General features: G+C 40.2%; 1 protein-coding gene across 2 annotated transcripts in view; it reads left to right on the forward strand.

The window, feature by feature from the left end:
- The window catches only part of LOC128821385 (guanine nucleotide-binding protein G(q) subunit alpha), a 239,715-nt gene that overhangs the window by 192,252 nt on the left and 26,648 nt on the right, over positions 1-20,815 (forward strand). For both annotated transcript variants that reach the window (XM_054002371.1, XM_054002372.1), the window contains 2 exons: positions 7,843-7,971; positions 8,935-9,064. In XM_054002371.1, the coding sequence (XP_053858346.1) occupies positions 7,843-7,971; positions 8,935-9,064 (259 nt within the window). The remainder of the gene's footprint in view (positions 1-7,842; positions 7,972-8,934; positions 9,065-20,815) is intronic.

Consider the following 20,815-nt stretch of genomic DNA (forward strand, 5'->3'; position numbering starts at 1 on the left):
ATAATCCACCAAACATGCTGGAAAATCCACATGCCTTATATGGTCATGATTTCCAAAAGAATGCCTTAGTATTGAATGTGATCCTACCTGTGTCCCAGACTGGTCCGAAGAACTGTGGTCTTCTGCAGGAAAGTCTCGGTGCCAGCATGAAGATCCAGAGATCACTCGTATCCATAGGAGATGAGGCAGAGTGTCCCATCTGGGGGCCAGAAAATTATACCAAAATCAGTCAGACAGAAACTTGCTAACACAGTTTTGAGTATTAGAAAGCAGGCATTCTTTATTGCAGTGCTGGGTACTTGGAGGCTCCTTCCTCTAATTGAGCGCACTGAGCATCAGGTAAACAGTTTTTATCATACACACTGGTTACATATACATTAGCTATCTCTGCTTACTTGATCTATATGCATTACTTTATTTTACATAGTCACACCCCTTTTTGGAAGTCCTTATATAGTCATTTGGGGTCTTCTTTGGTGGTCCTCGATGTCCAGTGTCCTAATTTCTAGGTGGCCATTCCCTGACCCCAACTCTTGAGTAAGTGCAATACCGTTGTTTTGCATGACTCCTGCTTTGTCAGCCTTATCTACTTCTCCAAGTCTACATTATTCCCTTTAAGAGTAAAATGTTGTTCTGTTCTACTATCCTTATCAGTTTTTTTATTAAGTTTAGGAGTCTTTTCACTTCTCTGTCTGTCTGATTTCTAGATGAGAAAAATATGGGAAAATGCAAAGCTAATTAGTCTATTCCTATTATCACATTCTTTTTATTTTTGTAATATGGACAGATAGTTCCTTTGAAAGTCTTTCAAGGGTATTATTAGCATCTTCATAGCCTGGTAACTTCTTTGAAGGCTAATTGCAGTTTTGGCCCTTGTCACAGGGAATATATAATTCATTAAAAGTATGTTATAGGCTACCCCGGACCAAGTCCCACGGGGTGACCCTCAGCTGGCTGGTCAACGGGTGCCTGGATAGCATAATTAAAATCCCCAGCAGGAAGATGGAAGGACTCTTGAGCTGCTGGAATCTGAGCGAGTTTATTGAGGATTGATCGACTGAGTAGGGAGACAGAAATAGGAGCAGGGAGACAACCACACTCAGGGGAAGCAGACTCCAAGAGCCTGGGGAAGGAGGGGCCAGAGTATATAACTGGGGAGGGAAGGAGTAACTAGGGTACAAATGATCCAGTGGGAAGAGGGTGTAAGGGATGGGGTAACATAAACTGGGCCAGTGAGGGAAAAGGGAAGGAGTGGTTTACAGAGGGAAACATTAGGAGCAACGAGAACAGGGAACTTTCCAGAACTTGGGGACATGGCAACTACAAACTGACAGGTGATGGGCATGTGCTCATTTGCATTGGGGGGCAGAGGACTCTGGGGAAATGCCTTATGCTGAACGACTGTAGTTTCCCATGGCATTACCACACTGTCCTCCCCATGGGCACATCCCACAGTAAGTGCTTCTTTCCCAACAGTGACTAGGAAACATATACTTTAGCAGTTTTTTCTGATGTTAAGAAATAGCTACTGTCAGCAGCTTGTTACATACACATCACTTTGGTAATGCACCTTCTGCCTGTTGCAATAGCAACCTCAGAACATTACCTCAGCAGCAAGTGAGATTAATTTTTGCAAAAGTAAAGTAATTATGCCTATAATTAACTTCTTAGACTCAGTCTGTAGTGTAAATTTACACAGTGCTAGGTTACTGGAGTTTGTTAAAAGTAAATTTATGCAATTTTTTTTGTTTGTTTTGATTTGTTCCTTTGTATAATGCTTAGCTGAGTACATACCATTTTGTACACCATTTGGGTGAGAGGTCATAACTACAATACGTCTCATCAAAATAAGATATTTTTTATCAGGTGGTAAAAATAAAATCCTAATGCCATGTAGTTCTGCCCTAAATTGTTTGCACAGTTGCTGCTAACTGTATAACTGACTCCTCAGTAATAATATTGACTATCTGGTTTTGGACTCCACCTGAAAACAATGGTCAGGATGTTTCCAAGATCTGTATCTTTAATATAATTTTAAATTTTGAAATTAATAAACTAATAAAACATGTTTTTGGTAATTGTTGGCAACACTTTTTGTGAAAGTCCATGTTTATGACAATTTCCTTGTTTGTTTGAAAGAGTGCGTGTGTGTAGCAAATTCTTGTGTATACTGAATCAGCAGTTGCGTCACAAAATCTGATTGCAGAATTTGTGCATGCATGTATGTGGTAAAGCTTCTAAGGGCTTGTAATTTTATTTAGGTATTGTCTTTTTTTTAGTTAGAACCTTGTCCTAAAATCCCTTATGCATGCCTGTTATGTAATTAAAATTTTTATATGTTTATATGTGCACATGTCACGGGTAACCCAAAATGCTATTGTATTCCATATCTATCTGAGCCCAAAAATTGTTAGTGTATTTTTAAGACCCTGCAGTCAGAAAACAGAACCGGGAGGGGGGGGGGGGGGGGGGCCGGGTGAGAACTTTGCCGTGGTCCTTTTGTAAATTGGAGCCTGGAAGCAGAGATGTCTCTCTCTACTGGCAGCATTTGCTGAAGGTGGAGGCTCCACTTTTGAGGGGGTTGTTTTGTGGTTTTTGGTTTTTTTCTGGGCTTGCATAAGTAGCCACTCAAAAAAACTTCATTTTACAATCAAAAACTGTTTCAGAGTGAACTTTGCAAAGCAAGCCTCAGTCCCTGGGGCCAGGTCACCCTTGCATCGGTGCCAACAGACCGGTTCTTTTCCCTTAACACACCTGCAGTGCAGCGGACAGCAGCACCAACACCAGCGGAGTCCAGAGGGTGGCAGGAGGAAGCAGCAGGAGGCGGTGCTTACTTGACACATGCCGGCAAGTCTTCATCTGCCACTAGAACTGCTCCGCAAGCTCTTACCTTCCCGGGAGGGTTTGCCGCCATCCTTCCCCCTTGTCTCCCAGACCATGCAATCACCTGTGAAGGCTGCCATCTTGGGGGAAGGGTCAGATGCCATTTTCCCTGTCTCCTTACATGTGGTTGCCAATGGCAGGAGCCATTTTGGAAAGGGAATTTCCACCATTTTGGGTGTCTGTTCTCTGGGAGTTTGTGAGATTTAGCAATTTTGTATCTAGTGACTATTTACTGGGGTTTTTTTACCTGTTGCAGTTTTGCTTGTTAGTAAACTGTTATTTTTTTCCACTTATATCTATTTGTATTTCACTTCTCCTTATTGATGGAAAGGGATTGGTAAAAACAAAGGGAAATAACTCATTTTAGAATGTTCCCCTTTAAATTGTCTTAAACCAAGATAGTACGTTTTTGCACATGAGTACTGTATTTGTCAGTAGTTTGATTAGAACTGCAGTAGATGAGTGCTTTAAAAGCCATGGTGAATTGTGTCTTTAATAAGTAATGATACAAAAAATAAATAAAAATATTCATTTTCTGATAGTGTTCACTTTTACTCTTCATCCAGAGTAGTCTGAATTCCAAAATTCTCAAGATATTTCATGTAGCCCTATTATTTTGTTATGTATCTTTTAAATTAAATGTCTTCACAAGTCCTCTTCTGGTTGCAAATAAACCAGTGGAAAAGGTAACTGCATCCTGCTTCCCTGCTGGAGGTTACAAACTTCCCACACGCCAGTCTGTATCAGTCAAACAAGCTGTCTTAATTTGAGCAATTTCCATAGTGTTTCTTTGCTATTTCAAATAATTTTCACAGCGATAGATCATGGAGACATTGCACAAGAGCAAGAGTTAAGCATGGACTGTGACTTATGGAAAAAGGTGTAGTTAGAAGCAGCTGGAGTGAGGATTTGGCCTGCACAGTCGCAGTTGGAAAAGTTGTTTGATGTGTTGATGTTTTTATTTAAAGCTGCTGCTTGTGCCAGAGACAATACCAGTGTGATTGTCATTACTGTTCTCTATTATGTGCTCACTGTCAGGATACTAGGCATCCTCAGGTGTCAGGAGGGAATATGTGGATTGAAACCAATTCAAGCCTGTTGCTCTCCTCAATATTCTTCTGCTAGTTGTTCAGTTCTTATACTCTATATTGAGCTTAGCCATGTATATGCTCCTCCCATGCTGGACTGGCTAACTCAAAGAGATATTCACACTCTTAATGAACTCAGAGAAAATCATTTACATCACCAATTGATCCACTCAACTCATCGATCCAATGTCACGGTTTGATGCTAGCGCAATGCCAGCGCCCCCATGAAAATATACCTTCCCAAATAAGTGCTGTGAGATGTGATCAGGAACAGAGCAGAGCAGACCCAAGCTTAATAACAAAGGGAAAAAAGCTTTATTAAACTACTATTACTATAAAACACACACACACTAAATCCAGGATGAAAACCTTCCAAAACATTCCTCCTTCCCCCCCCCCAATTCCAACAAAACCACAGTGAGACACAACTCGGACCCTCAATCAGGTTCCCACCCTTCAGTTAATCAATACTCAGTCCATCAAGGGAGAGAGGAGCCTCTCCTGTGCCATTGACCCCCCCAGGAAACACAGTTGCCACCTCCTGTGTTTCCATGTCACATATGGCAACCGCCTGGAGAAAATCTGCCAGTGTGACACTCTCCTTTCCATGTCACAGTGCTCTCACCACCATGCATGGACAGACTGCCCATAGGGATCCTTTAAGGATGCTTTGCCAAGAACCAAAAGAACAACAGTTCAGTTTCTTGTTTTGGGACTACAGTCCCCCCATTTTTCCCTCCCCTGGGGCCAAAGGTCTCAAGAACAGAGATCTTCTTCTCCACTCCTGCACTTGCAGCTGCTGAAGCAGGTCACTGCCACTTTCACTCTTTCTTGGCTCTAACCATTGCATCCCCCTAAAAATGCAGTCTCTGTTGCAAGACAGATTGGTTGAGTCTATGGCTATACAAGAAAAGTCCAGCCAAAAGCCACTCCATCATCTCCTCCCACCTAGAATTCTTTTCCCCATTTTCTTCTGATATCTCAGTCCTAGACTGTCTCCTTTCTCTTCTACATTGAGGAGGAATAGTGTTTTGCAAAGCTTTCCTTTCCCAGGAAAGGGTTAAAAGTCTCAGGCTCCCAGGACCAGGATGGCTGAGATCTCACAGCAGGCTGCTGAACTCTCACACTCCAAGGCTGGGCAGTTGTCTCCCCCCGCACCTCTATCTTCTCTGCAGCGATTTCCAGGTGCCTCCAGGCTCTCTGTCTCTTCCTCTCCAGGGGGGCTGCCTGGGACATCTCAGTGGTTTTGCACCCTTTGGTCCTGGGGGCGGGGGCTGGCCTGGTTCCCTTCCCTTCACCCCCTGCCCCCTTCTCCCTCTGGGGCTCCGGCCTACCTCTCCCAGGCTGCATGGCTTCCCCTCCCCCACCCAGCCTGTGGCCGGGCAGGGGAGGTCTGCACTGCACTCTGACCCGAACCAAAGAAAGAGTTCCCCTGGGAGTTCTTGCTTTTAATCCCCTGTGTTCTCAGAGGCGTGTCCATGCCTTCAGTGGTCAGTCCAAATGCCAATATCCAAACGCCAGTATCCAAACCTGACCACTGATTGGTTTGACTACCAATTTCCTGAAAAAAAAAAAATTCACTTCCACGTCAAACCACGACATCCAACTTGATATGAAGAAGCCTTGAATATAATTCACTACAGTAATAAAGACTTATAAAGTATGATAAACCAAAACTATTATAAACCCTTTATCAACAGGTTATCAAAGACAACACCTCAATTTGAGTGCTGTGTGCAGTTCTGGGGCCCACAATTTAAAAAGAATATGAAGGTCTTTGGATGTGTCCAGAGAAGGACCACCAAGCTGGTGAAAGGGCTGGAAGGCATGTCCTGTGAGGAGTAGCTGAGGACTCTGGATGTTCTGGTTTGGAAGCAAAACCAGTGAGAGACTCCAAGTCAGAAATACAATTTATTAGGAAAAAAAAAAAAAAAAACTCAAAATACATGCAATAATTCAAAAGAAAAACCACGGACAGAGTCAGAATACAACCTAACACCCTTTTGGTCAGGGTGTTGGTAGCAGTCCAAATTGGAATGGTTGCGGTCCTCCTGCAGTGGTTATGTTGGAGCAGTGATCCTGTAGAAGGGTGTAGTCTTCCTCTGAAGGTCCAGTCGAGAGACTCAGCTGTTCCTCTGGGAATCCAGTGGAAAGGTCGAGTCTAGTGTCCCAAAAACTCAGATTATATCCAGTTAGGAATGCTTGGCTCCTCCCTCTGGGCAGAGCATCTCACAATGGGATGCTGTAACTTTTATCAGTCATGCAGTGACATTCAATAGGCCATTAACAGCAGATGTCTCCCTGGAGGGAGGATTGGTTTGTGGAAGAGATAAAGAAAACTGCCCAATTAACAGAAGATAACTGCCACACCTCCAACAGATGGCAAATAGAACACATCTTGCCTTGCAATCTAGGACACTGGGTTTGTCTAATTTGGAGAAAAGGAGACTGAGGGGTGACCTCATGGCTCTCTGCAGCTTCCTGAGGAGGAGACATGGAGAGGGAGGTGCTGAGCTCTTCTCCCTGGAATCCACTGACAAAATGTGTAGGAATAGTTCAAAGCTGCATCAGGGGAGGTTCAGATAAGGAAACATCTATTTACTGAGAGGGTGGTCAAACACTGGAAGAGACTTCCTAGAGAGGTGGCTGATACCCCAAGCCTCTCAGTGTTTAAGAGGCATTGGGGCAATGTCCTTAATAATATGCTTTTATTTTGGCCAGCAGTGAAGTGGTCTGGCAGTTGGACTACATGATCATTGTAGGGCTCTTCCAACTGGAACTATTCCATGCTTTTCTAAAAAAATAAAATTCTAAATGTTCTGTATTACTGTAACAGATATGATAATATTTGAAAATTGTGTGTGCTGGTAGTGTGCATTTAGGTTATAATAGTATTCCAGTAATCTTTTCCTTTTAATGTAAATACCCACTTTTATTCATTTATACTTTCCATATTCCTGCTCAGCATTTTGAAATAGTCTGTCAACCCAATAAGTTACTTTAAAAAAATTACACCATTACCCCATTCCTCCTAATGGAAAATGTGTATGCAGTTCTAGAAAAATAAAAGTATACTCTTACAAAGTTAATACAAAAGTAATTTTAATGGTGTTGAGCATGTCGGTTGATTTGTTCTACTGGCATTTTGGGAAGATTGTACATGAGTAAAGACAAACAATTAATTTCTGCTATATTCCAAAATATTCAGATGTGGTACAAAGCAGTGGGTGCAGTAGAGCAGAAATACCCTGATGACAATCCTTATGATACACATGCTTACCCACTGATGATTTTTTAAAAAATAATTATATTATTTTGGATCAGGGGGAACATGAGCTTTAAAGAGAAATATAAGAAGATTTTATTGATTTTAGAGTTTTGAATGAAATTTTGTATTGCTGATGCAGAAAAAGCTTTCAGACTGTCAAAAACATGTTTCATTCCCTCTAAGTTGATAAAATAATCGAAAGTTATATCTACTGCGAGCAACTAAGTACGATGCAGCAGCTCACTGTCTCCCCTGCTTTTCCCCTCTCCCAGTGGGATAGGGAGGAGAACTGGGGGAAAAAAAGTAAAACCCATGGGTTCAGTTAAGAACAGTTTAATAATTGAAACAAAGTAACATATAATAATAATAACATTAATAATAATAATAATAATTATAATAGCAATAATTATAATAAAAAGGAGAGAGAGACTGGAGCACTCCTTTTCATTTCTTTTCCTCTTTTATGTCATTATTCCTTTTTTTTCCTGTTGTACTTCTTCCTATCCCACACCTCATTTCTTTTCCTAAGACTACCTTTCTCTTTTCCTCAGTGGGATTATGGTCTCACTGTCTTGCATTCCTGTTGTTTCTTTCCATCTATAGTTACCTTAACGACTTGGACCGCATAGCAGATTTGGCCTATCTGCCAACTCAGCAAGATGTGCTTAGAGTTCGAGTCCCAACAACAGGGATCATTGAATATCCATTTGACTTACAAAGCGTCATTTTCAGGTAGAAAAAAGTTTAACACCTATTTGCTTTGTTTCTTTTATTTCTTTTTACATTAGCAATACCATGTATAATATATTGGTTAAATGTACAAATTAGTCGATGTTTTTTTTTTTAATTTGAGCTTGGTGTTAATTTTATTTTCATGCTTTTGTCCATATATCATTAGCAGCTGTTCTTAAAGGTGTAAAGAGGATGAGAGACAGATTTGTCTTTTTCTGAAGGTAGTTATTATTGATAGAAAAACTGGTAGTAGTTTTTCAATAAAATTAGTACAAATGTTCTAGTATGAATAATTATGAAATGGAAAGGTACCAGTTCTGTACTTGATTTTTATAGAGAAGTGATATTTTGCAAATTTAATGCCATTCCTACAAATAATTTTCACCACAGCTCATTCTGAGGGCAAATACAATTGCTAAAGAATAACTATGCAGTTACAAGTTAGACACCTGAGTGTCTAGTTACATTGAGATCCATAATAAATTTGGAGTACACTCTGTCAGTAAATTTGAGTTTTTATTTTGGCTATTAACAACTTCAGTAAATACAGATTATATTCTATTTATTCTCTTAAAATTAGGCAGCCTTGACAAGTTTGGAATTTTGACTGGCAATTTCTTGGAGAACGGCAAACCACCAACTTGATTCTGTGGATGTATTTCTGCTGAATATACAGAGCATACATCCTAGAATCATGACTCAAAAGCATAAGTGTTTTGAATAACAGAAATTTGAGGGCTTTGAGACCCATAGTAATTTAAATTCAGAAAGCACATCAAACTAAAAAGCAAATATGATAACTTATTTATTTACAACACATTCCATTAGTCTTTAATATGAATGGCAACAGTTTTAAGAAGAACCAAATTGTTTTCAACTAAATTGAATTCAGTGTTTTATGTGTTTCTATGTTTATCTGCAAAGGTATTTGTGGAGTTGATGCGATCATTGTTAATTTTGCAGAATGGTGGATGTAGGAGGCCAACGATCAGAAAGAAGAAAATGGATACATTGCTTTGAAAATGTCACATCTATCATGTTCCTAGTAGCTCTTAGTGAATATGATCAAGTGCTTGTGGAGTCCGACAATGAGGTAAGCAAGCATTAGCATAAATCACCAGCTTTTAAGAAAAAAATACTTTACTTAAAATTAATTTAAAATTTTATTTGCAAATTGATTAAAACACAACTTTGTAGAGAGCTTTGGTGTGTGTGTTTTTACATGTTTATTTGGATATTAAATTTTTTGGACCAGTAAAGTTTAATGATAGATTGAATACTTCATGCTAAGCAGCAAAACAGAAGGTTGCTAGTCCTTTCAATACATTTTCAAAGCAGGCTGGCTTGTCCATTCCTGGTTGTTTTCCAAATATCTACCAGCAGTTGTATGCAACTGCATGGAATGAAATGAGAAGTCCTACATGGATTAAGATGCTAATCTTCAAATAATATGACACAAACTGATCTCTTCCATGGAAGGTCAGTGGAACCCATCTATTTTGTGTTAAAGGTGGAATAGCTGATGGTAGAGAAATGTTCTTATTGTAGCTATTTGCATGGTTAATGTTGTGTAGCAGAGTCATAAAAATACAATGGGAATTAAAACAAAATTCATATATTCTTTGCTAGAACAGACCCTAAAGTAGTAAACTTCATTCCATTGACTTAAAGTATAGGATTTATATTGGCTTATATTTCCTACTTGTGTTTCTATTTCAAAGGATAACAGAAGTAAAAAACTCATAGGTGGTTATACATGAACTAAGTAGGAAAAGTGCAGGAGTACCCAGTGTTTTGTATACAATTTTAAAAAGTAGGGGGGAAATTTAATATTTGGATTTTTTCTTTCATAAAGACTATTCCCATTATTCATCAAACTTATATGTGTTACTCACCAACACTGTTCTATGCAAGTTTTTAGCATTCATTTACAAAATTTAGGTTAAAAAAAGAAAACATTTTAATGTTCTTTATGACTGTATATATATGTTGATTTCATTATTTAAGAGAAGGGTTGTCATACCAAGGTAAAACAGATGTCCCAGGGCAGTCATGATTGTATTCTCAACTTTTTCAATATTAATTTTTTCAAGAAAGACTAGGAGTTCTGAAATCTTTTAAATTTATACTTTTCCCATAAAAGAAAGAAATCTCATTACAGTCTTTATATCAGACATCTCCCTAAAAAGTACAGCTGTTACAAAGAAAAAAATTTCAGTTGCTTATACAGTGAATATATCTTCTCATTTATTTTTGTATTTTTTTTTAACTTGGAAGGTATCAGAATGCTTTTATTTTGTTTTGTAAGACATATATTTGATGTTGTGGTCCAAATAGTAATGAAGTCTGATAATACATCATAAAACAAAGCTTTATTGAGGCAGTAAGAAAGATGAACAACAATTCCCCCATATAGCAACTCACCCAATCACCAATAGTGAGTACAGGATCATAAGCAATGCCATGGTTCTGGTGGACTGCCAGGGATATTTGATGTCAGGGTCATCTGGCAGAAACAGCCAATCATGCAAATGCCTTTTAAATGTGGAAAAGAGTTCTGACAATGTAGGTTGGGGGCAGAGTGTTGGCAGACTGTCTAAGATACAGGGTGTCAGAAGGCAAGATGTCCCTTCCACCCTGTGATTCTCTCAAATCATCACTTGATGTAGAGTTATAGGCAAGGGTGTTATTTTGATGGATTGTTAGTTATATAATAAGCTAGGTGAGGTTGGTGCTCCAACACCTGCAGGGTATGTTACACAGTCAGAGGTTGAAAGGTGGTGTATCACGAGACAGGTACTGTAGAATCATCTCTATCAAGTATCAGTTGTGCAGGCATCTGGGAGGTGATTACTGTTATGAATGGAGAGGAGAGCTTAAACAAGTCCTGACTTTGACTCAGACTTCTGGCAGTAGCTTTGTTTGGGGTGGCCTGCACCCCAGATCCCTCTTGCTCATGGGTTCTTAATCATAGCTGATTTGGTCTATTACAAAACAAATAATTTATTTAATAAACACAAATTTAACAGACATAAGACTTTAACAGATTACTTCCTACACAGGATAAACAAAAGAAACACTACTAGTAGATAAACAGTACAGTGCACGAGTGAGGTACCTATTATTACAGCTAGAGAAGAAATAGTATAGATTAGGATTCAATGTATCTTACTATCCAATTTCTGATGGGGCACACATAGGATCCTTTCCTCTGTTTCCAGAAAAGTAACCACAAAGATGCATTCAAGCTTTGGGAAGAAGTCCTACGCATTTCCCGGGAGGGTGTAGGAGACTTCTACCTTTGTGAAAATTTGTGTAGCTTCTGTAGTTGTAAAAATAGTGCCTTTCAGTGTAGGATTCCTGGCTTCTCTCTCTACATCTTGCTCTCAAGGCAAGGGATGTTTATTATCAGCTGGGAATCTTACCTCCCTGGCATCAGAGATAACTCACTGCTGGACATCTGTCCGGAGCTATGCACCAGCTGATGGACAGAACAGATAACCTTTTTTGTGGCAGAGGAGACTTCGTGTCACATTCCACTCCTGTGACTGAAGGCACTGGTTTTACCTCATGGAGGGATAGTGCAGGTACCTCTTGCCTCCATGCTATAAAAGCATCCACTTTCATATATTTTTGCACCATCATTGTGTTACACATTGTTTTCCTAAGCTGTATTATTTCTTCAAAAGATGTTGTATATATTATTGATATTGATAAGAAACACCTGCTGTTGTTTCAGCTTATGTATTTAAGTATTAGATCATGTAACACATATACATATATTTAAAAAAAGATTAGTGATTAAACCAAAAGATTATAAGACATGGCATTAAATTCAGAGTGTTCATGATAGTTGAAGACAATCCAATAAGTCATTTTTGTGTTGTTATCAGTCCATGTAGGATAGGTTGTTCCCCATCCCTTGAGTCTTAAGATCATAGGAGGATGAGATGTAAATCAGGAAGAAAGAATTCATGGAGGTATCATCTTGGTTGTAGTGATTGGAGGAGTTAAATGGATGGACAGTGACTCTTTTCACTTCCATTCATGCTTCTTAGTCCAGTGTTCTTCAATGAAGTTCAGTATTTTGCATATTCTTGCTTAATATATCAAGTGTTAGAAAATTCTAAAATAATCTAAACCAATATATATGTATTATAAAATAGTCTGTCTCGGGGAATCAAAGATGTAATGAAATACAATTATTTTTACTTACTTAGGATATTATTCCAATTGGGAATTTTATGTTTTATCCTGGAGAGGTAGGAAGAAGTAAACAAAATTGATTCCATAATAATATGAAAATTCAAGTCATATTTAGGGTGAAATCTTTTCTACCCACTGACAGAGTGAAGACATAAGCATCCTAAAGCAATATTTATAGAGAACTACAAAGCATAATCAAAACAATTAAAACTATCAAATAATTTGGTAGTTCAGTAGTATTAAATGAGGGTTTTAATGCTATGTCAACAAGTTTAAGTGGAATAGTTGTGCTGTGGAAGCCAAAAGCAAATCCAAAGCTATTTGATTTTGTTCAATTAACTTTGAAAGGTTGGTAAATTTTTGTTTCAAGGCATTGATTGTATCATCAGACTGTTGATTTATGGATATTTGGGTTATCTCTCCTTCCAGGAGTGGTATCACCTTAGCTGAAGTAAGACCTTTAGAGAATATGTTTGGTGTGGAGTTCTCACCATTTGAATACTTTCATGAAATATATAGAGGACTGAGAACAAACCAGCAATCGTTGCAATTTGTTATCAGTGTCACAGCTTGCATTAGCTTTATGAACCAGGGACTCATAAATTCTGGGAAGGCTGGACAGGACAAACGCAGATCCGAACCAATGTGGTTAATCATATGTTCTCCTTTATTGTTTATAAGATGGCAGTTTATATACACTTCAATATAGTTTACAATTGTGAGTACACTCTCACTGGCAAGCAAACATTGTTTGTCCTTGTCTTAAGGTGGCCAAAGTTCCACACTGCAGACCTATACTAATTCACACCCAAGAAAGCCCATTGCACTTGTGGTTACCTTAACATAATTTCTAACTGCGCCACAGACTAATTTCTCACTGCGTCATAGGCTTCAAGGCCTCACCAAGGCCTATATCTGAGGCCTAGGCTGGGGTAGCTCAACCTTCTAAATATGAATCGTGCCCTCTTTCTCTCAGAAATTCTGCTAAAATTCCCTCTTTTTCTTTTTGAGCTACCCAGATTTACTCAAAGGCGCGGTTAGTCATTCTCTGCATGCACCGTAGCAAACAAGGTATAAAAACTAGAATAAGTATAATAATAAGAAAAAGTACAATACTAAAATGTACTAAATCTTTGACCCAACCAACAAAACCTTACGAACTGAGCCAGTTGGCGAACGGAGAGTCTACAACGACAAGTTTCTTCATATTGTCTTTCAGTTGCATTAACTGTTTATAAATTGATTGAGAGTGGTCAGATAAATTCATGCAACACATGCCTTCAAATTCTTCACACCCGTGTCCTTGTGCTAAAAGCAGGAAGTCAAAGGTGGCTCTGTTTTGCTGAACGGCATGACGAATGCTATCTACATCTGTGGCAAGCTCACTTAACATTTTAGATGTGATATTAATTTGTTTTCCTGTCCAGCAGGCCAGGGTTTTCAATTGTGTGAGAGCTTGCACTGAAGCAACTCCTGGGGAGAAGATTGAGGCTAGTATTACAGATGTGCACCCCCATAATAATACTTTGTCTGGACAATTGGGGTCCAGTTGGAGAGCACTCCGTTTGGCTTGTTGAGGCTTCTGAGGCAATCCTAGAACTTGATGAATGGTGGGAGCAAACTGTTAATTTACCAACGTAACATGGGCCTCCCACAGCTTTTTGAGGCACTGCAGACCAGGCTCGATCCCCAAAAATGAAGAAAATTCCTGGCGGCAGTTTTCTTGCGACACTTTTTGATGGTATCACGGATTGTGTTCAATTGTTACAATATTCTGAATAGTTATAATACAATGGAGATCTGGGAGACAACCAAGTGTTGTCATCTGTTGGCTGTTTTTCTTTTTGCGTTGGTTTTGTAGCATGAGGTCCAAATATCAAACAGTAATTTCCTGGGGCAGAACCTAAAAGATCAAATTCTTGAGGTTTAACACTAACAACTTTAAGATTTTGCACAACTGCAACAGCTTGCGCTTCCAGCGTACTTTTTGGATTTATTTTGGCCTGAGTCCAGGCTGTAAACTCTGCCATGGAACTCAGTGGAACTCCAATTAAACAAGTACGAAAAGGATTGGACGGTGTGGTTAAAGACAGGCAGAACGAATCTTGCTTAGTTTGTTTGGCCCAAGTGATCCACATGTTTTGTCTCTTGTCAATGTCAAGGATTCCAAATACTTTAGTTACTAAAACACTACTTAATAAAAACACTTTGACCCACCACATCTTCCTCACGTTCTTGATTGCCCCAAAAAAACCCCAAACTTAATTCTAAATACAAACTATAACTTATGATAAACTTAAGGTTATGTTTATGATTATTTAACTTATTTTCTTATACTCTACTAAATTAATTTTCATCAGAATTAGATTTGTCATGGGATGTTCCAGGTAAATTGTTGTCGTCAACGTTGTTATCACTGTTGGTGGGTATCTCTGCCTGTGGACACGCACACGTAAATCTGTTCAGCACCCAAACTGGACCAGTACCTGTTGAAACACACATATAACCTCTACCAGTAAACAAAACAGGACTTGGCCCTTGCCATTCACCGGTTCGCATGTCCTTGTGATAAACATAGAGTCCTGGAATCGCTTGTGGTCTTCCCTCCTTCACTGCTTGGTGATGTATTACCACTGCAGGTTCTTCTCTACCTTCTGCCAAACACAAATAATTCAGGGTAAACAGTACTTCTGACAATTGATTAAAAATATCAGTCTCATAATTTTGCTTTTGTTTTGCTAGATATTCTTTCAGAGTACGATTGGCTTTTTCTACAATGGCTTGGCCTGTAGATGAGTGAGGGATCCCTGTGGTATGTTTCACCCCCCGTTTCTGCATAAATGTAGCAATTTGTTGACCAACATAAGAAGGAGCATTGTCGGTCTTAATTTCTACAGGTAAAAATTAAAATAAAAACACCCATTCAAGCAGAATCACTGCTGAACCAGGTTGGGACTCCCCCTTTTTCTTTTGCCATTGAAAAACAATTGCAAAAGGACAAGCATTTTTTCTCTTTTTCCTTTTTGAAACTTGAATCAGAGCTCTTTGTTGTTCAAGGGTCTAAACTCGAGGGCTGTTGGCATCAGATAGGGTTATTGATATTGTTGCCTGACAAAGCAGCTGTAATGATGTGTCCTTGTTGTTGGATTGCATCCTGGATGGCTGCTGTGAATGCTGCAGTTTGACTGTTTTGTTCTGCTCCCTGTGGCTCTGACAAGCATCTCGTCGACTGGACAGCCTTGAGGAAGGGTGGCTAGAATAGTTCTTGTATGTGTGTTAGCATTTTCAAAGGCAAGTGAGCAAAACAAGTGGTTTTGCACGTCTGCTGGCACATCAGGAGCATCCTTCAAAGCGGCTGACAACCTGTCAATGAATTGTCCATATTGTTCTGTGGTTCCTTGTTTTATGGTTGTGTAAGGTGCTGGTTTCTTCTGATCTGGTACTGAAATCAAAGCTTGATGGGCCAACTGTTGCAACAATTGATGTATTTCGATTGGGTAAGTGAGTTGTACCCTGGTTGTTGCATAAGGTCCATGCCCAGTCAGCATATCTGGCTGGACTCCATAAAAAGGATCTCCTACCACTGCATGTTTGTTAGCTTCTTCAACTGCAAGACGCCTCCATTCCCTTTCAAACATGAGATACTGTGAAGGTGCCAGCAACAAGGATGCAATACTAGATGAGTCAGAAGGACAAAGCACATCTGCTGTAAATATATACTGAATGATGTTCCTGGCTGCCTCTGATCTGATCCCATAATCTGTGGCTGTTTGTTTGGCTGATTGGAGAATTTTCCATTCATGAGGTTCCCAGGCTGCATTATTATTTCTTACGATGACAGGGCAGGCAAAAGATTTGGCAGTTTTCCAGTCCCCATCTAAAATAGCATGCTTCACCACTGAAGCTCACTGGGACTGAATTGGATTTTTTAAAACAACTGGCATTGTCAATTGCTGCTCAGAGGAAGGTCCCTCTAATTGAAACTGTTGATTTGAAAGGTTGTCGAGCTGGGCTATCTGTTGCTGTAAAGTATTTGTTCTCGGTATCTTATTCTGTGATCACTTATTTTTGCGATAATTAAAATCGGAAAGTTCTGATTCTGATTCGTCCGAATCAGAGTTCAATGGAAGGGGACATTGCAGCGCTGCAGCAGTGTGACGTGAATTGACTGCTGCAGGCTGTATCGCTATTGTCTGTGTTGTCGCCTCTGCCATCCCGCCGCTGCGGCCGTGTTCGAATCGGCCCCCCCGCGTATGGGTTTCTGCTGTCGTCTCCGAGCAATGCAGGGTGCCCCCCCCTCGCTCACGCGCAGCCGCCGCTGCTGCTCTCCCTGGGGGGTGGAGGGCCGGCTGCCCCTCGCTCCTGTCTCCACCTTGGTCTCCGCCCCTGTGTTCCATCCCCTGAGCCAGCCCTGTTTCGTCATCATCCCCGCCTGTCTCCTCGGGTTTCACCCCGCCCCAAGAGTGGGGCAGCTGGCTCACTTCCTGTTGCCTTTCATTTTGCCGGGGAACTGACGGAGTCACTTCCGCTGCCTGTGCACGACTTTCAATGTGGGCTACTACCTCTTGCACTGACGAGCTAACTGAAGCTTTTTGTCCCCGCATCGGATGCGTATTACTAACACCAAAAAACTTTTCAAACGGAGATGGCTCCTGCCCTTCTGTTTTCTCCGCCATGGACTTTTCAAACGCCTGAATCGCGGCTTCTGCCGCCTTTTTCTCTGCGGACATACTTTGCAAGGTACGTATTACTTTCTTCCAAACTGCTCCAAATTCTAATATTGTTTTCTTATCTTTTCCGCCTTCAACAGCCAAATCCCAAAGCAATTGCCCTAGTTCTTGCCGCTCGGTCTCACTAAAAATGAGTGAGGGCTTCTGTAATTTGCCCTTATTTCTGGCCCATAGGACCAATTGTTCTAAATCAGATTCTTTTACTTTTTCTCCTCTCTTAGAGAGAATATGCAAAAGGAGCCGCAGAGCTGCCTGTAAATCGCTATCCATGTTTCCTTCACTCGCTTTGCGTGCGGCTTACCTTCCAACCACTGCGAGGCGCCCCGTATCTTCCCACGACACAGCGGCGACACTCGCTCCAGCTCCCTGCTCCGTCTCGTTCACCTCCGCCGCGCTTCCGCCCGCGCAGGCAATCTGTGAACCGCGGAGTCTTCCTTGTTTCCCGTCTGAGGAGGCTTTAACAATGCTCCGGCATCCCAATCCCCGTCGCCATAAAGCGCCGTGGGATCCCAATTCCTGTCGCTATAAAAGCACGGTGGAATCGAGATCCCTGCTGCAATAAGAACGATTCGGGATCTGAGCCCCTCTTCGTGCCCTCCCTCACGCGCACCAGAGGCCGTCTCCTACCATCACAGAGGCGGTCTAGAGATTCATCGGAGACTTCTTGGTCCCTGTTCACGGGCACCACATGAACCAGGGACTCATAAAACCGGGAAGGCTGGACAGGACAAACGCAGATCCGAACCAATGTGGTTAATCATATGTTCTCCTTTATTGTTTATAAGATGGCAGTTTATATACACTTCAATATAGTTTACAATTGTGAGTACACTCTCACTGGCAAGCAAACATTGTTTGTCCTTGTCTTAAGGTGGCCAAAGTTCCACACTGCAGACCTATACTAATTCACACCCAAGAAAGCCCATTGCACTGTGGTTACCTTAACATAATTTCTAACTGCGCCACAGACTAATTTCTCACTGCGTCATAGGCTTTAAGGCCTCACTAAGGCCTATATCTGAGGCCTAGGCTGGGGTAGCTAAACCTTCTAAATATGAATTGTGCCCTCTTTCTCTCAGAAATTCTGCTACAGCTTTAGGTGTGATTTTCCCTTCCAAGGGTCAGATAACATTTGCTGTATGTGTGTTTAGGCAAAAACAGCACTGTTAGTTTTTGTTGGGATGGCTGATTAGCCATGCTGCATTTTTGCAAACATTGACCTGTAAGCATAAAAATGCAAACAATACCATAACTGACATTTTTGGTTACAGCAGATTCATTAGTTACTGTGCAGTCCGATATGGCTTCTCTGTGTCCAGAGCTGGCTTTATTTGCTTATAGGAGTCCAGAAATTTCGGTATTTTTGGCAGCTGTGCAGGTAGTGAACAGTCCTTCTCACTGCTACTTGAATGGCTTCTTGTTCCACATCCAGATACACACCTAGCTTTTGTCTAGTGAGGGTATACTTAAACATTCAAGGTTATTAGGGAAACCAACACAACAGAACTTAAGCAATTATAGATATGTTTCTCACAAAGAGTTATGGCAGTGGTTCCATCTCTGACCTCTAGTTGTAAATACAGCACTATACTCACTGCTGCCAGACAGGGACAGTGTAGGCGCAGTTTGCAAGGCTTCATTGAGAAACTCGTTTTGTTTCAGAGCAAAGTTAAGCTTGTACAGAGGCAAGAGTGTCACTGTATAGAGTTTTAGTACAGGGGGACTGGAAAATCAGTCACTGAGTTCTGAAATAGTAGTCTTTGCATCAGTATGCCTGCTTTTAGTGGCAATTACTTGTAACTGTTGGATGGTTTAGAGGTTCAATATAACCTATTGGCCAAGTTGACCAGAGTGTTTTGTTATTTTTTGATATGCAAAGGTGGTGCCAGGTTTGGATGGCTTTACTCAAGCCTCAGTTGGCATTATGGACACTGTGTGAGAATGTCTTTACACATCTTCCTGGTCAACAAAGTTCCTGCTTTGTGTTGCAAAAATAGAGTTTCCAGTATACCCTAATTTACAATATAATCATCCATCAAACTGATACTAGTGTGAGAAACAAGGCTCACTCGTTAAAATTTTTAACGTTTAATAAGAGATAAAAGGGACAGTAAACAGCGCTGGGTGCTTGGCAACTGCCAGAGGCACACCAGTTAAGTTAAAACAATTTTCTTATATACTTTTTCATTACATTGGTCAAATGCATATTCATGAAGATTATACATATTTAAACATTCCTTTGAGTTTACATGTTCCAGGAATTCTTTCTGCTTGGTTTGATCCTTGACCTGTCTTCTTAAAGTATGTGCCATACTGCAGATGAAATTTATATATTTTATTTCTTCACAAGGCCCCCTGTTCTGTGGTTTGACAGTTATTGATAGCCTGAAGGGTCAGTGGTAAATTCTTCCTTACATTCTTTCTTTTGATGTTTATTTTCCTGGTCCTTTTCAATGTTATCCTATCACACCGATAAGATACTCCACAAGTACATTAAATCAACATTGTCTATTTCAGAAAATTATCTGAGTTATTCTCACCCTTGTCAGTTAGTTACAAAAATAAAGGCGGTAGCTACTTCTGCAAAAGTTAACATTACAATGCACAACACAGTCTGTATTTTAATATTTTGCAAAAGCCTAAAATATAATATATGTTTATCATACTAATATATAAGCTACACAGGGCCAGGGCATTGGCCACAAAAGCTGACAAATTATACTATATTAAAGCAGTTAAAAGTGATTACAAATTGTACTATATCAAAACTGTTGTGATTAATAATAATTTGCAAAAGCCAGTACATAATAGCAAAAGCCAACAGCTACATAGTTATTTATAACACTAGTGTTGTCAATTAATTTTTATCTTTCTGATTTTTTTCAGCTAATTCACTTTGCTGTTATAATAGGCTTGTAACTCCTGGGTTCTTGCATGAGTATTAACCAGTACTATATGGATTCATTGGGACTGAGCCTGCAAAAACAGCCATTTAAACTTCTTTCTGTTAAAATTCTCTTTTCCATTTACTTGCCAATCTTGCACTTCCACTGACACAATCCCCATGCAGCACCAGCTCAGGTTGTGTAAGAATTACACCATCTTTGCTTTTTCCTTTACTGCCAGTACTAGAGCTTTCAATTCCTTCTATTATTTATCCAGTATAGGGTTAGGTTTTTGTAATGCTAGCATGTCTTAGGGATGAGTGTGTGTTTTCCTCCCACCTTTTGAAGTTTGTAATATTTTTCTGCTTGTTAGTTTTATTTTGCAATGTAACCAATTCTGCTGCAGAGTGAGATACCACCAGCACCAGCCTTGCCTTTTGTTATGTAAATCTCATATTTGCAAGCAGGCAGAGCTTGAGGAGGGTTGAGAGGCAGAGAAAACCAGCCTGATTTCTCCCTCAGGCATGAGGATTCCCCATTGTCCATGCCTTCTGTGAGAAATGACACTCACTTTTAAAATTTTAAAGGTTTATTAAACCTTAACAAAAATACAACAGAAGACTGAATAAGGAAAAATTATAGCACTGGGAGCATGGAACTAAACCGCCATGAGCTCGGCTACAAAATGGATGCTCCACCTTTTATACCTCTAGCCCCTCCCAAAGTCTTGTCAGTCGACTCCTTCTTCACTGTCTAGTGGTGGAGATTACTTTCTTACATCTTGATTGGAGGTCAGGTGTTACCATAGTAACAAGTCAACCCTCCCCAAATGCCCCAACTACCAAGGTCATCCTTGTGGCAACAATACAAGGGGTAGGGGAAAGAGGACTATGGGACGACATATTACAGCAACATAACTATACATCTACAAAACTTCTCCTGACATATACATAATATTCATCCCTTAATTATGAAAGCCAACCATCTCATTACTCATCTATAACACATCCATCAGTAGTGTTA

The sequence above is a fragment of the Vidua macroura genome, chromosome W (assembly GCF_024509145.1).
Source record: "Vidua macroura isolate BioBank_ID:100142 chromosome W, ASM2450914v1, whole genome shotgun sequence".
NCBI lineage: Eukaryota > Metazoa > Chordata > Aves > Passeriformes > Viduidae > Vidua > Vidua macroura.